The 18,399-nt window shown below is 34.6% G+C and overlaps 1 protein-coding gene across 9 annotated transcripts in view; it reads left to right on the top strand.

Moving 5' to 3' along the window:
• LOC125673863 (mitogen-activated protein kinase kinase kinase 15-like) overlaps window positions 1-18,399 on the top strand; it is a 76,063-nt gene that overhangs the window by 53,359 nt on the left and 4,305 nt on the right. For all 9 annotated transcript variants that reach the window (XM_056159244.1, XM_048910761.2, XM_056159248.1 and 6 more), the window contains 10 exons: window positions 879-1,059; window positions 3,112-3,177; window positions 4,266-4,347; window positions 6,188-6,267; window positions 7,020-7,125; window positions 14,215-14,368; window positions 14,626-14,718; window positions 16,001-16,059; window positions 16,639-16,721; window positions 18,174-18,250. In XM_056159244.1, coding sequence (XP_056015219.1) covers window positions 879-1,059; window positions 3,112-3,177; window positions 4,266-4,347; window positions 6,188-6,267; window positions 7,020-7,125; window positions 14,215-14,368; window positions 14,626-14,718; window positions 16,001-16,059; window positions 16,639-16,721; window positions 18,174-18,250 — 981 coding nt within the window. The remainder of the gene's footprint in view (window positions 1-878; window positions 1,060-3,111; window positions 3,178-4,265; window positions 4,348-6,187; window positions 6,268-7,019; window positions 7,126-14,214; window positions 14,369-14,625; window positions 14,719-16,000; window positions 16,060-16,638; window positions 16,722-18,173; window positions 18,251-18,399) is intronic.

The raw sequence follows: 18,399 nt of genomic DNA, 5'->3' as shown, positions 1-18,399 counted from the left end.
TAATTTTGACTGATTATTATAACATGCTTCAGATTGTCTAATGCATGTGTGTAATGTTGTTATGAGTTATATGTTGTTATGGCCAAATTGAATTGTACAAAGTTGTAAACTGCATGAATGAAGAGAAAAGGGCATAGTTCATTGTTAAGGCCTGATACTGTTATTGATCATTAAAAATTGGAAATTAAAATTTAGAATGTTTATTAATCTAACAGATATACCAGACAGCAGGCCAACGTTTGATATCTTCCCTCATAGTGTGTAATCAACAGCGTAATCATTGACCATGAAATGATATTTTACTATATATTTGATTAGACATACATGTAAATGGAAAGTTGTTGAATCTTATTCAGTGTGAGAGGTACTGCATTTACTTAATACGTATTATATCGCATTGGATGTCAATTTCATAACCTTTGCCATTTTGATAACCTGTATTTGACCTTCAGCCTTTCAGTGACCTCCAAACATTTGAATAGCCTTGCCTTATGTAGTTCGGTCTTTGTTCGACCTTCACTATGTGGAGAGATCTTCCATCTATGATGATTATATTTTTTTTTTATATCTTTTGTAATACTTGAAATTGAGAATATGTGTTTCAGTGGCAGTTATGTGCAACCAGAATGAATGATTTCAGTGTTTCTATCTCTATGTCTGTATGCTACATATTTAATTTGTTGTATTTCATGCCAATTCTACACTTTAGGCACATTTTAGTTATTTCAGGTATTGACTGAGTTCTTGGGCTTGCCGCTTTGGTATTCTGATTAGCCCTGCGATCTATCTCTTAATCAGGGATATTGAATTTCAGAACTTAAAGAGTCCAAAAAAAATGAAAATCTGACGACACATCCGTGTGTTTGTTTTTGTTTCAGTTCGGACGCCGGGAGCTCGGGGCTGTCTGGGAGCTCCAGCATGATGAATTTATCACCAGACATCGGGGAGATGGATCACAACTCCCATGATTCTTCAGGACATGGCGGATTTTATCTCCTGAGGAAGGATTCGGAGCGACGGATCACACTGGTCCACATCTTAACAAAGGACATGGAACAGGTATGTCTTGATAGAACACATGACATTGAACAGGTATATCTTGATAGAACACACGACATGGAACAGGTATGTCTTCATAGGACATGGAACAGGTATGTCTTCATAGAACACACGACATGGAACAGGTATGTCTTGATAGAACAGAGTACAACGTTTTGATTAGATAACTCTGAAGTGATGTGTGTAGCATGACGACAGGGAATTGTAACATGTGGTAGTCTTGTATATCCGATCTTCGTACTAGCGTTGACTAGTAGCTGGGTCTGGGTTAACACTTTAGCTACCCGACCTTTGCACTAGCATTGGCTGCTAGCTGGGTTAACCCTTTAGATACCTGACCTTGTACTAGTATTGGCTACTAACTGCATGGGTTATCCCTTTAGATACCTTACCTTTGTACTAGCATTGGCTACTAGCTGGGTTAACCCTTTAGATACCCGACCTTCATACTAGCATTGGCTACTAGCTGGGTCGGGGTTAACCCTTTAGATATCCTGACTTTCGTACTAGCATTGGCTACTAGCTGGGTCTGGGTTAACCCTTTAGATACCTGACCTTCGTACTAGCATTGGCTACTAGCTGGGTTAACCCTTTAGATACCTGACTTTCGTACTAGCATTGGCTACTAGCTGGGTCTGGGTTAACCCTTTATCTTGATTGGTTGAGTGCTGAATTGTTGTGTCCAATGTCCCGGGTCTGATTCTCAACTAAGGCAACACAATCTCTGTTACATTTGTACAGGAAATGTCAGTCCTGTTGAAAAATAATATTCATTTACTGTGTGCTACAAATAGAATATTCATTCACTGTGTGCTACAAATAGAATTTTCATTCACTGTGTGCTACAAATAGAATATTCATTCACTGTGTGCTACAAATAGAATATTTATCCATTGTGTGCTACAAATAGAATATTCATTTACTGTGTGCTACAAATAGAATATTCATTTATTTTGTGCTACAAATAGAATATTTATCCATTGTGTGCTACAAATAGAATATTCATTTACTGCGTGCTACAAATAGAATAATCGTTCATTGTGTGCTACAGATAAAATTTTCATTCACTGCATGGTACAAATAGAATATTTATTTGCCATGTGCTACAAATAGAATATTCACTTACTGTGTGCTACAAACAGAATATTCATTTACTGTGTGCTACAAATAGAATATTCATTCACTGTGTGCTACAAATAGAATATTTATTCACTGTTCTACAAATAGAATATTCATTCACTGTTTGCTACAAATAGAATATTCATTCATTCTGTGCTACAAATAGAATATTCATTCACTGTGCTACAAATAGAATATTCATTCACTGTGTGCTACAAATAGAATATTCATTCATTCTGTGCTACAAATAGAATATTCATTCACTGTGCTACAAACAGAATATTCATTCACTGTATGCTACAAACAGAATATTCATTCACTGTGTGCTACAAATAGAATATTCATTTACTGTGTGCTACAAATAGAATATTCATTCACTGTGTGCTACAAATTGAGTCTTTATGCACTGTTTGGTATGATTTGAATCTCATCCTTTTAGATCTTTCATGCGATAGATCTGTAACATGACATTCACCTTTTACACATTTCATTCAATAGATCTGTAACATGACCTTCACCTTTTACACATTTCATTCAATAGATCTGTAACATGGCCTTCACCTTTTACACATTTCATTCAATAGTTCTGTTACATGATGTTCACCTTTTACACATTTCATTTAATAGATCTGTAACATGGCCTTCACCTTTTACACATTTCATTCAATAGATCTGTAACATGAACTTCACCTTTTACATATTTCATTTCATTTAATAGATATGTAACATGACCTTCACCTTTTACACATTTCATTCAATAGATCTGTAACATGACCTTCACCTTTTACATATTTCATTTCATTTAATAGATCTGTAACATGACCTTCACCTTTTACATATTTCATTTCATTTAATAGATCTGTAACATGACCTTTACCTTTTACATATTTCATTTCATTTGATAGATCTTTAACATGACCTTCACCTTTTTAGATCTGTGATACATGGCTGAATTTCCTCCATAAGGATGCTACAATCTCCAATCCCAAACTCTCCGTGGTGAGTAGGTTTTTTTTGTTTTTTTGTTGTTGTTTTGTTGTAAAAGGATGACTCTTTAATTTTTAGTTTCTTAAATTGAAATTAAGAAGATTAATATCTCCTGTTTCTGTCAGAAGAAAATGTTGATAAATGATTGTAATTTGATAATTCGAGTCTGATGCTTCCTTTGCATTCAGATTCCTTGATCTGAGGGCTAATGTGTAGGACTGTTTATTAAAAGTTTAGATACAGCTAAAAGTATTGTTTTTGAGAGTAGGTGACTTTGACCTTGAACCTCAACATGTTGAATTGTTACAATGCATTTTACTTGGCATACACTTCAGATAACTCAAAATAAGACATTGTATTTCCCGGATTCCTATGTATTTGTGAGATACCGTGGAATCATTAGAATTCGTGGTGGCTCAACTTTCATGGAATTCTTGGGTACCCCTCACCTACGAATTTACATCCTCAATGAATAAAGACAACTATACATCCCAGAGTTATCTTTTTACAAATATATAAATCCCCACGAACCCGTAAAAATTCAGCAATCCACGAAAATTGGCCCCACGAATTTCAATGATTCTACAGTAAATAGTATTTTATTAACTGGATTCCTATGTATTTGTAAGCTAAACCTTATTGTATTCACTGAATTCCATTGTATTTGTGAGATAAACAGCATTATATTCACTGTATATGTGAAATAAACAGCATTATATTAATTGGATTCCACTGTATTTGTGAGATACACAACATTGTATTAACTGGAGTCCACTGTATTTGTGAGATAAACAACATTATATTAATTGGATTGCACTGTATTTGTGAGATAAACAGCATTATATTAATTGAATTCCACTGTATTTGTGAGATAAATAGCATTATATTAACTGGATTCCACTGTATTTGTGAGATAAACAGCATTATATTAACTGGATTCCACTGTATTTGTGAGATAAACAGCATTATATTAACTGGATTCCACTGTATTTATGAGATAAACAGCTTTGTATTAACTGGATTCCACTGTATTTGTGAGATAAACAGCATGTCCATATGATATTTCTCGGCTTGCTAATATGAGAATTTTTTTCTTTCAGGAACACTTGAGATGGTTGCTCGTCTGTTTAAAGAACTATATTTCAGACCCGAACTGTAAGCACTGCATCAAGGAAACACTAGGTAGATATACATAGTCTTGTAAATGAGAGAGACGCATCGCTCCATTTGTCTATAAAAACAATTCCCTATAATTATCCTCATTAATCTGCATGTATTTTAGTGTTTGGTGTTGGTTTTATTTTTTATTTTTTTGGTTGTTTTATGAATTCTTTGGAATGTTTAAGGTAAGTCCATACTCACAGTTTTATCTGATACAAGTTTAAAAAGTGTATTTAATTTCATTCATTAGAGTTAAAACTAACCAATTATCAAATAAAATACATAGGTCATCACACTTTTTAAGATGCGAAATGCACATAAACAGAATCATATATCACCATCAGAAAATCGCAATTTTCCTTTAACAGTGTTATAAAAATTTCATACAAATTGGTTATGATGATATAATAGCATTCATAACAATTTCATGAAACTGTATCTTCACAAAAATATACAAAATGTCTGTAAAAAATAAAGGAAATCTATCGCAAAATAGACTTCATAGAGCAATTAATAAAAACAGAGTTATTGCCCTTGGATTCAAAATTTTAAAACATATCATTGATTATTCATCTATAACTTAGACTTTTGAAATAGTTTATTTTTAACAATATTTTTTACAATACCTATCAGATAAGACTTCGACAAAATTTATGTTCCTATCATGCATAACTCTAAATAAATCATTGATTTTACCTTGATGACATCACAGGAGGGTGGAATTATTTTAAAGCTGTTTTAGTTGTAATAACTTATATAAGTAATGTTTATTGATGGCCATATGTTCTTATATCATGTTAAATTTTATGATCAAAGTATATCCTATAGACATCTTATCATGTAACTGAATAAGGAGTTCAGAGGTCAAGGGTCAAGGTACAACAGGGCTTCAATCTAAGTTTCATATATTTTTATTGTGACACAATACCTTAAAATTTAGTGTCCTCATATAGTTTTCATATTGTACAAAAATGTAGTTGTTCATTAGAATATCAAGAATTTTGAGATACAAATTAATTATGAACGTTTTCCTGTTTGTTCTTGATCACTTTCGTTGTGATGTGATATCATTAGAATAACAATTTTGAGATACATATTTATTATGGGCATCTGCACATTTGTTTGTTCTTCATCTCTGCCGTTGTGACTCGATACCTTGAACATTTTTCAACAAAAAGCTTTCTTATTGTGTACAATTTGAAAGGTAGTTGACCATTAAAGAAAAGTACCAATAGTTTTTTGGGGGTCATATGGTCAAAGGTCAAGGTCACAGCAGATCATTCCACCAAGTTTACTACACTTAGAGGTTTTATATCTTATGCAAACTTCTAATAAATGAGTTTTCTGTGTACCTATATCCTAACATGGACAAATTAATTCTGTCATCCTTATTTACTCGATTGTTTTCTGTGATGTGTCATTAAGGGGGTTGTGACTGTATATTTGATGTTTTATATGATGTGTCATTAAGGGAGTTGTGACTTTAAATTTGATGTTTTATATGATGTGACATTAAGGGGGTTGTGACTGTATATTTGATTTTCTGTGATGTGTCATTAAGGGGGTTGTGACTGTATATTTGATGTTTTATATGATGTGTCATTAAGGGGGTTGTGACTTTAAATTTGATGTTTTATATGATGTGTCATTAAGGGGGTTGTGACTGTATATTTGATTGTTTTTTGTGAGGTGTCATTAAAGGGGTTGTGACTGTATATTTGATTTTCTGTGAGGTGTCATTAAGGGGGTTCTGACTGTATATTTGATGTTTTATATGATGTGTCATTAAGGGGGTTGTGACTGTATATCTGATTGTTTTTTATGATGTGTCATTAAGGGGGTTGTGACTGTATATTTTCAGAACAACTCCGTCAAGCCATGGATTTTGATGCAGCAGCGATGATGGAAATACAACTAGCTCTTTATGTATTCCACGAAGCTGTAAGTGTGCTCATTGTCATCATGTTGTGTGAATTGTCATCACATTGTGTGAATTGTCACATTGTGTGAATTGTCATCACATTGTGTGAATTGTCATCACGTTGTGTGAATTGTCATCACATTGTGTTCACATTGTGTGAATTGTCATCACGTTGTGTGAATTGTCATCACATTGTGTGAATTGTCACGTTGTGTGAATTGTCATCACATTGTGTGAATTGTCATCACATTGTGTGAATTGTCACATTGTGTGAATTGTCATCACATTGTGTAAATCGTCACGTTGTGTGAATTGTCATCATGTTGTGTGAATTGTCATCACATTGTGTGAATTGTCACATTGTGTGAATTGTCATCACATTCTGTGAATTGTCACATTATGTGAATAGTCACATTGTGTGAATTGTCACATGTGAATTGTCACATTGTTGTAGGAAGAACCTCTAGATTACAATTTTGTTATCAGAGACATTATCAATCTTCTCATTTTTTTGTAGGAAATATTACATAATCAATCCTTCTAGTGTTGTGAGAAGAACTTGTAAATTACTTGTCTTTTATGAAAGTTAGTCATTTTACTGAATCCAGGCTTATCCTCACCTTTTTCATTCAATGAATTGTAATTTTAATGTGGGTCATTATGGATATTTTATCATATATTTTTATCGTATCATTGCTTAATATTTGTGGATTTTATTTTGATCATTTAGATTGAGATTGTGTGAGTTGAATTTTAATTCTTTGAATTTCAGGTCAGTAAGCATTTGAAGAGTCACAGCATTCAGCCTCACTGGATGTTTGCCCTGGACAATTTACTTCGGGGGGCTGTGACAGAAGCCATCATGATTTTATCTCCTGGTCAGTCACACATCTTTAAAGTCAGAAGTCATTATATGTAACATGTCAGAAAGATTAAAGGGAAGGCAACCCTAACCACATTGTTCTTTTTATACGCCCGTCTTAAGACGGGACGTATTATGGTATGGCGTTCATGTCTGTCCGTCCGTCTGTTAGCTTTTTCGTGTCCGACCCGTAACTTAAATACTACAAGGCCTAGAATCATCAAACTTTGTCTGTAGATACATTTTGGGTAGAAGGTGTGTCGCACATTAAAACCAGGTCACTGTGACTTTTCATTAAGAAGATATGGCCATATATGGCAAAAACTTGTCCAGCTCATACACTTGAAAACTATTAGACCTAGAATCACCAAAATTGGTCAACTAATGCATCTTAGGTAGAAGGTGTGTCGCATCCTACTTTAAGGTCACTGTGACATTTAATTCAGGTGATATAAAAAAAAATGTTTTAATGGGTACAATCTATACTGTTAACAATATGTGACGGGCGTATCATGTGCCGTGGCGGTGCACTTTTTATGAATAAAGTATTACTTGCTGATATTGTAAATGACAGTGTTTAACAACAAAAATCTTTGCTAAACAGTTAAATCAATATAAATCTATCATATATTTTAAATTACCCGCCGCTAAGAGAGCGACCATTGACGTTTAATTCATGACATTACACTGTCAGTTCCGGTTTATTTCACAGCAGCACTATAAATATGACAAATCACGAACAGAGGCGTATAGAGTTCAACCCGTTCTTTCACAAGATGAAATTAAGAAAACGAAGACGTTTTATTGAGTCGCAGACCAGACAGACAGTACACATTCTTCATACAAGTTTCTCGAACCTCAACTCGTCGTTATACACAAATGATGGATCCACAATTTTGCATAGTCTTTTCTTTACAGATGACTTGGTTGAGTCAAGAATTTCGAGAAAACTTTTTTCACACCTCCCCTTCGCATTAGTGTAATTCACTGCTTAACAAGAAGGCATCAACCTATTTATTTGTAAAACCTACCACATGCACATCTTTAATGATCTTAGAATCTCATCAAAACCAGAACAGATGGTGTGACGTCAAAATTATTGATTTTTGTGGTTTTGAATACGAAAGAGTTCCACATCATGGCAGCCTCTATAGATAGCAGGAATTTCAATTTTCAACGTTTTCAAATTAGCACTGAAACTTATCTAGGCCGTATATAAATAAAATAGTATGACAAATCTTATCATATAATTAGTCCTATCATTTATTATGGGTTGCCTTCCCCTTTAAGCTTCGAAAAGGGCAGGCAATAAGTATTTGTACTATGTCACAGGTCATCTGACGTCCTAAGTGTCATCTAAGTCTAAAAGCATATGATGTCAGAAGTCATGCAATGTTATAATGTAAAAAATGACACACATTGTGGATATCTGTTAATGTTTATTGGAATGTGTTGTATGACTGTAGAAGTCGCATATCGAACACTATACAAACATATACCAGATTATAAACTCATGAAACACCGGACAAACACATATACCAGATTATAACTCATGAAACACCGGACAAACACATATACCAGATTATAAACTTATGAAACACTGTACAAACACATATACCAGATTATAAACTCATGAAACACTGGACAAACACATATACCAGATTATAAACTCATGAAGCACCAGGCAAACATATACCAGATTATAAACTCATGAAACACTGTACAAACACATACCAGATTATAAACTCATGAAACACTGGACAAACACATATACCAGATTATAAACTCATGAAACACTGTACAAACACATATACCAGATTATAAACTCATGAAACACCAAACAAACACATATACCAGATTATAAACTCATGAAACACCGGACAAACACATATACCAGATTATAAACTCATGAAACACCAAACAAACACATATACCAGATTATAAACTCATGAAACACTGTACAAACATATACCAGATTATAAACTCATGAAACACTGTACAAACATATACCAGATTATAAACTCATGAAACACTGTACAAACACATATACCAGATTATAGACTCATGAAACACCGGACAAACACATATACCAGATTATAGACTCATGAAACACCAGACAAACACATATACCAGATTATAGACTCATGAAACACCGGACAAACACATATACCAGATTATAGATTCATGAAACACCGGACAAACACATATACCAGATTATAAACTCATGAAACACCGGACAAACATATACCAGATTATAAACTCATGAAACACTGTGCAAACACATATACCAGATTATAAACTCATGAAACACCGGACAAACACATATACCAGATTATAAACTCATGAAACACCAAACAAACACATATACCAGATTATAAACTCATGAAACACCGGACAAACACATATACCAGATTATAAACTCATGAAACACCAAACAAACACATATACCAGATTATAAACTCATGAAACACTGTACAAACATATACCAGATTATAAACTCATGAAACACTGTACAAACACATATACCAGATTATAGACTCATGAAACACCGGACAAACACATATACCAGATTATAGACTCATGAAACACCAGACAAACACATATACCAGATTATAGACTCATGAAACACCGGACAAACACATATACCAGATTATAGATTCATGAAACACCGGACAAACACATATACCAGATTATAAACTCATGAAACACCAAACAAACATATACCAGATTATAAACTCATGAAACACTGTGCAAACACATATACCAGAATATAAACTCATGAAACACTGGACAAATATATATACCAGATTATAAACTCATGAAACACCGGACAAACACATATACCAGATTATAGATTCATGAAACACCGGACAAACACATATACCAGATTATAAACTCATGAAACACTGTACAAACATATACCAGATTATAAACTCACGAAACACTGTACAAACATATACCAGATTATAAACTCATGAAACACTGTGCAAACATATACCAGAATATAAACTCATGAAACACTGGACAAACACATATACCAGATTATAAACTCATGAAACACTGTACAAACACATATACCAGATTATAAACTTATGAAACACCGGACAAACACATATACCAGATTATAAACTCATGAAACACTGTACAAACACATATACCAGATTATAAACTCATGAAACACCGGACAAACACATAATTATACCAGATTATAAACTCATGAAACACTGTACAAACACATATACCAGATTATAAACTCATGAAACACCGGACAAACACATATACCAGATTATAAACTCATGAAACACTGTACAAACACATATACCAGATTATAAACTTATGAAACACCGGACAAACACATATACCAGATTATAAACTCATGAAACACCAGACAAACATATACCAGATTATAAACTTATGAAACACCGGACAAACACATATACCAGATTATAAACTCATGAAACACTGTACAAACACATATACCAGATTATAAACTTATGAAACACCTGACAAACACATACCAGATTATAAACTCATGAAACAAAGGATAAACACATATGCCAGATTATAAACTCATGAAACACTGTACAAACACATATACCAGATTATAAACTCATGAAACACCAGACAAACACATACCAGATTATAAACTCATGAAACAAAGGATAAACACATATACCAGATTATAAACTCATGACACACCGGACAAACACGTATACCAGATTATAAACTCATGAAACACCGGACAAACAAATATACCAGATTATAAAGTCATGAAACACTGTACAAACACATATACCAGATTATAAACTCATGAAACACCAAACAAACACATATACCAGATTATAAACTCATGAAACACCGGACAAACACATAAACCAGATTATAAACTCATGAAACACTGGAAAAACATATACCAGATTATAAACTCATGAAACACAAGAAAAACACATAATTATACTGGAATTAAGGAATGAATTTATTATGATGCAAAGGTTTTCGTGGTATACCTCCATCCAACGAAAAAATAATAAAATCATTCCTCATCATTTAATATTTCATAACATTGAGTTTATGTGATAAAACATTATTTGATTTGAGTTGAATTAACAAATTATTCTTGGACTACATTCTATGTCATTTCGAGATGGTTGTAGTAATTTGTGAATACACAACTTTAAAAAAAAACTAAATCCGTTAGGCCTAATGGCGACTTCCACGAACTATTGTTTACTGTTGAGCAAACGGGTTTCTTGTGGACTGAAGAATTCCAGTCTTAAAAGGATAAGTTAGAGATAAGACCTGTTGAGAGAAAATTGCAGGAATTTTGTTGAGTGGAACTGAAATAAAGTGCGGGGTTTGATGTCGGTACTAACGGAAAGCATGGGGCACGTGCATACATGTAATCATGACGTGGGATGCTAGGTAGGGTTCTCTTGAGGGTTGTCACGACTTCCAGTTGGACAAGTGAGTGTTACAGAAGGTTTTTGGAGTTTTATCAGTGAATTTCTAAGGCTGTGACAGCTGTTGTAATGTCGTATGGAAGCCTCGTTTCGGTGTCCACTCATATACAGGGTGTCCCAAAACATGCGTTACACTTTTAATCATCTATAACTTTATTAAAACAAAAGCAAATACAAAGATATTTTGTCAACATATAGTGTATTAATATAAATTTTATTTGACAAAATTTCGGGAAATTCTGTTAAATAGTCAGTTAATTATGACGTCATAATGACGTCATCCCATTTTCAAGATGGAACCTTGATGTGAACAGCTGGCAGAAATTGTCAAACTTTACTATGAGTGTAAATCTGCTACTTTAGTCATTAGAACCATGAGAAAACAACATCCTGGAATGAAAGTGCTCCACAGAATGCTAATTTACAGACTTGTGAGGAAGTTTGAAGTTAAAGGCACCACAAATGACACAAGACGCAATTTTGGTATTGGGAGACCAAGGAGTGCCTGTACCAAAGAGAACATTGATGTCATTGATAGAGTTATTACTGAAACTCCACAAAAATCAGTTAGACGGGTATTGCATGAACTGAATGGCACCGTTAGCAAATCTAGTATTCATAGAATGCTCAAATTTGATTTAAAATTGATTCCATACAAGATAAATGTGATGCAGCATTTAAAAGAGACAGACATTAGAAGTCGTTTGGAGTTTGCCCATTGGATTTTAAGTAGACCCGACTCTGAAAATTTTACAGATGCCATATGGTTTTCTGATGAGGCCCACTTCCATCTTAATAATGTTGTCAATAAACAGAATTTTAGATTCTGAGGTTCGGCGAAACCCAATTTTTATGTGGAAAAACCTCTTCACTGTGAGAAAGTTACTGTATGGGCTGCATTAAATTCAAGCGGAATAATTGGCCCTTTTTTCTTCGAAGACACCGAAGGCGATGCAGTGACGGTAAATTCTGACCGATACTTAAAGTTAATGAAATCAAAATTTCTACCAGCTCTTAGACGAAAAGTTGTAAATTTCGATAATGTGTGGTTTCAACAGGACGGTGCTCCGCCACACACTGCAGGTTGTGTTCTTCAGTGGCTTGACAACACGTTTGGTGATCAATACATTTCTTATCGTACCGCAAATGTTTGGCCACCGCACTCCCCCGATCTGAACCCCCTTGATTTCTTCTTGTGGGGTTATCTAAAAGACAGAGTGTACTCTCCTTCCCCACAAACAACAAAAGACTTATAAAAACAGCAATTACACGAGAAATAAGATCAATCTCTGTTGATACATGTAAAGCTGTGGTAAAAAAAACCTTCAGAAATCGTGTTCAAATAATGTTAAAGACAAAGGGACGTCATTTGGAACATATGTTGTAAAATGACAGATATTATTCCGAAGAAAGTTTTTGGTGATTAACAAGGAAGCTGTGACAAATGTATGCATTGACAAAAAATTTAAATCCTTTTTGTTATATGTTGTAAATTTCATAATTGTAACTTAAGGTATTAAAATTTTATAACAGTTTAAAAGTGTAACATATGTTTTGGATCACCCTGTACATATTTTTTGTTGTTGTCATATACATATTATGCCAGAGTTCGAAACCATAGTCGTTAAGCCCGGGCTACGATATTACAGTATCTCTGAGGCAGTGTGCGGAGTATCTGGTATCTGGGTTTGTGACATGAAGGAAATTGTCGCAAGGTGCAACCTGGACTATTAATTGTCATCCCCTGTTGAATACATTTAACTCTCAGCCTGGAATTGCAGAAGCAGACGTATGTTGTTTGGGGGGGGGGGGGGGGGGGGGGGGGGGGTGTCCTCAATAGCCATGTTTATTTCATTTTGCATAGTTAATTATTATTTATATTTGATATTTGTTTGTTTTTGTTTAATAAATTGATATAGATCAATATAACTGTTAAGGTCTTCTTTTCAGGATTCCCAAATCTATATATAAATATGAATCATCCAGAGGAATCCCTAACATTCCAATAGAAAGTAGTTCCTGCCATTTATTTCTTTTTTTCGTTGGATACAATATTCCAATAATTTTTCAACCAATGAAAAAGCGTGTAGCATGTAAAATTAAATGATGATAAAGTCATAAAATGCTAGAAAAACATAAAACACAAAACATGTATGCCTGAAACATAAAATCTTAAAACACTGGAGAAACATGTATACCTGAACATAAAATCATAAAACACTATACCCCGATCCAGGACCTGAGTTTAAATAAGATTAGGGTATGCCTCGATTGACAATGGTTTTCTTGGGGTGAAAATTTTCAATATTACCCTCAACTACATACATTATTTATGTATCATTATTAACTATAGAATTGATAGTGAATATACCTGTTGGAAAATTATACATTTCATTGTGTTCGTAACAAAGGAGTTCAAGAGAAACATGTAGGCTAACTGACATACGTTTCATTTTATCACTCTGGTAGATGATAGAGTGAATATTGTATGTTTCAATTTATCACTCTGGTAGATGATAGAGTGAGTATTGTATGTTTCCTTTTATCACTCTGGTAGATGATAGAGTGAATATTGTATGTTTCATTTCATCACTGTGGTAGATCTTTGAGCTAATATGGTATGTTTCATTTCATCACTCTGGTAGATCTTGGAGCTAATATTGCTGGAGGAAAGGAAGAGGAAGTAGAAACGTCTGGAGTTCCGTCCACAAACTCGGGTAAATCAGCAGCACTGTACCGGAGTTCTGCTGTCAATGAATTACAGCACCAACTAGAGAGTATACAGGACGAAAACATGCAGTAAGTTACCATAGTTACAAGGTGAAAATGTCGAAGAATGTGGAAACATTTCTCTCTGTGTTGAAGGATACAATTACATAATGTGGATAGTATAGAGTTTTATTTAAAATATTTACTCTCGTAGAAGTTAACACCCCCACCCCCCAAAAAATAAATAAGAAAGATTGTTTGAATTGTATTTGTTATGAATGTTGTCTTTTAGTACTAATCAATAGAAAACAGGAGACTACTGTTCACCCAGATCTTGCATTTCTTAGGTTGCTACAACAACTGGTGGATGTTAACAGAATTTATGGTGATGTTCTGCGCAAGACCATCGAGGAAAAGAAAACTCACTTAGAAAATATGCAGTAAGTTAGACTTAAGTTAGGACTTAACAGAATTCATTGTGTGTTTCCCATGCTTGACTAGATCCTAGATGGATGGGAGTTTATGCTACATGTACGTGTTTGTGCAGCCAGTAATGATTTCTTTTGCAACAGAAAGAGAGACTTGTAATGCAAACTTAAAAGTCACATTTCATAAAGAGGGGGATATTGAAGTAATCAAGATTGTGATTCAGGGGAGACAATATACTGATAACAGTTATTTTTATTCTCCCCGAATTTTTTTCGGAGGAGAAATGTTCGGAGGAACATAATTTTATAGTCACAGTTGCGTTTGTCCCCCCATTCATCTGAGCTGTCTCATATCTCCTAAACATTTCATTAGAAATTAATCACACATATTCCTTGGGGACAGGGACTTGTGGACCAAAGTCATTTTGGAAAGGTCAAGGTCATTCAAAACCTGTACTTTTTATAAGGAAAAATTTCCTTATTTCAACAGTTGTGGAACAGGTGTTGGTCATATATCACACAAATAAGTAAAACTTGAAACAGGCAGGTTGCTTTCAGACAAAGGTCACACAAAGTTATTTTGTAAAATTATACACCCCTCAACATATACCTTGTATATAAAACACTTCATTTCAACCAATTGAATTCCGTGGAGATCCGGGTTAGAATAGATCCTTAGTACCCCTTGCTTGTCGTAAGAGTCGACTAAATGGGGCGGTCTTTTGGACGAGACCGCAAAAACCGAGGTCCCGTACGTGTGCCACGATAAAGATCCCTCCCTGCTCAAAGGCCATAAGCGCCGAGGATAGGCCTAAATTTTGCACCCCTTCACCAGCATTGGTGATGTCTCCATGAGTGAAATATTCTCGAGAGGGATGTTAAACAATATTCAATCAATCAACCAATTGAATATGTCAAATTAACAGGTATTGATCATTGTGCGAGTTGTCTGTCATATGAAGTAGTTCATTGGTTAGATGAAGTTCCGAAAGCATCCATCAATTTTATTGATATTCTTGTTGTTACATAGTAAATGATATATAATTAATAAACTTAAATGTTTCAGTGAAATGCCTGTACTTTGTGCATTTAATGATTTACGTGTATATCACCCTAACCCTGAATCTCGAACAATGTCTTGGGCATTACATACAGAGTATTTATATTTCACACATTTATACCGAGTACTGAAGTCTCCAACCCTGACTCATAAACACATTGCTTATATTTAGAGTGGTCACATCACTGTACATTACTTTTCTAGAAGGATAATTTAATGCTGATTTCATTGTAGAGCGCTGACCTCAATAAACAGTGTATCGTCTGTCACTGCCAACAGTATCAGAGGCAGAGGTGAGATTTAATCTGTCAATAAAGTGTATCGTCTGTTATTGTCAACAGTATCAGAGGCAGAGGTGAGATTTAGTCTGTTAATAAACAGTGTATCGTCTGTCACTGCCAACAGTATCAGAGGTGAGATTTAATCTGTCAGTAAACATTGAATCGTCTGTCATTGCCAACTGTATCAGAGGTAGAGGTGAGATTTAATCTGTCAATAAACTGTATCATCTGTCACCGCCAACAGTATCAGAGGCAGAGGTGATATTTAATGTGTCGGTAAACATTGTATCGTCTGTCACTGCCAACAGTATCAGAAGCAGAGGTGAGATTTAATCTGTCAATAAACAGTGTATCGTCTGTCACTGCCAACAGTATCAGAGGCAGGGGTGAGATTTAATCTGTCAATAAACAGTGTATTGTCTGTCACTGCCGACAGTATCAGAAGCAGAGGTGAGATTTAATCTGTCAATAAACAGTGTATCGTCTGTCACTGCCAACAGTATCAGAGGCAGAGGTGAGATTTAATCTGTCGATAGTTCTTTTTTATCAACATCTGCTTCATGCTTCTAAACCAATCTCTATCAATTTCAGTTCCGTCCATTCATGAGCCACCTGATGAGGCCTTGGTCATATGGCTACGTGACAGGAAGTTTGACGAGGACATCATTGATACGGTAATAGTCACATTAATAGCATCTTGTCATTGATACGGTAATTGTCACATTAATAACGTCATGTCATTGATACGGTAATTGTCACGTTAATAGCGTCATGTGATTGATACGGTAATAGTCACATTGATAGCTTCTTGTCATTGATACGGCAATTGTCACATTGATAACGTAATGTCATTGATACGGTAATTGTCACATTAATAACACAGTAAATGTCATGTCATTGATACGGTAATAGTCACATTAATAGCATCTTGTCATTGATACGGCAATTGTCACATTAATAGCATCTTGTCATTGATACGGTAATTGTCACATTAATAACGTCATGTCATTGATACGGTAATTGTCAGATTAATAACGTCATGTCATTGATACGGTAATTGTCACGTTAATAGCGTCATGTGATTGATACGGTAATAGTCACATTGATAGCTTCTTGTCATTGATACGGTAATTGTCACATTGATAACGTAATGTCATTGATACGGTAATTGTCACATTAATAACACAGTAAATGTCATGTCATTGATACGGCAATTGTCACATTAATAGCGTCATGACATTGATACGGTAATTGTCACATTAATAACGTCATGTCATTGATACGGTAATTGTCAGATTAATAACGTCATGTCATTGATACGGTAATTGTCAGATTGATAACGGCATCTGATTGATACGATAATTATGATGTATTGTGTTGTATTAATTCCTTCATCCGTGAACCTGTTTTAAGGGTCATATAAATACACACAATTAAAACAGGCAGGTCTTGGTGATTATGATAGAGTTTGATGTGAGTGATTGTGATAAGACTAAGACCCACTGTACCTTCATATTGACCATTGAGTGACCAAGGGGAAGATCAGCTGATTATTCTGAAATTTCTCTGTCTCGTCTAACTCCACATTTTAAAATGCTGTGCGATAAGAAATGAGATTTAGTAACCTGAGATTTAGGGGTAGGAAAACTCAGTGATTTCCTTTTATGAATCTATAAGAATGTGCTTAAGGAATTTAAGCATATATTAAAGAAAATTCTTAGGATTTTTATGCATACATGTATGACATCTGGGGTTTAGAGGAACTGAGACTTGTGGTGACGTACAGTGTAGGTAAGAAAATTGAGACATTATAACCTTGGATTTATGAATAGAAAAACTGAGATGTTGTAACCTGGGATTTAGGGGTAGGAAAACTGAAATGTTGTGATCTGAGATTTAGGGGTAGGAAAACTGAGATGTAACCTGGGATCTAGGGGTAGGAAAGTTTGAGATGTTGTGATCTGGGATTTAGGGGTAGGAAAACTGAGATGCTGTGATCTGGGATTTAGGAGTAGGAAAACTGAGATGTTGTAACCGGGGATCTAGGGGTAAGAAAACTTGAGATGCTGTGATGTCGGTTGAAGGGATAGGAAAACTGAAGATGTAGTGCTCTCCTTTGCTTGCAGATAACACGGGAGCAGTTTGTGTTGAATGATCTCCTGGAGATAGTGCGCTATGAAGACTTACAAAGACTAGGACTCAGGTCTGCATTTCTGTTTTACATTATGAGGATTTACAGAGTCTGTATTTCTGTTTTATGTTATAACGATTTACAGAGTCTGTATTATTTGATGTTAATGATGCCTTACAGAATCTGTATTACTGTTTTATGTTATGAGGATTTACAGAGTC

This window comes from Ostrea edulis, chromosome 3, assembly GCF_947568905.1.
Source record: "Ostrea edulis chromosome 3, xbOstEdul1.1, whole genome shotgun sequence".
NCBI classification, from domain to species: Eukaryota; Metazoa; Mollusca; class Bivalvia; order Ostreida; family Ostreidae; genus Ostrea; species Ostrea edulis.
The sequence above is the reverse complement of the archived record's forward strand: the minus strand, read 5'-3'. Positions and strand labels throughout refer to the sequence as shown.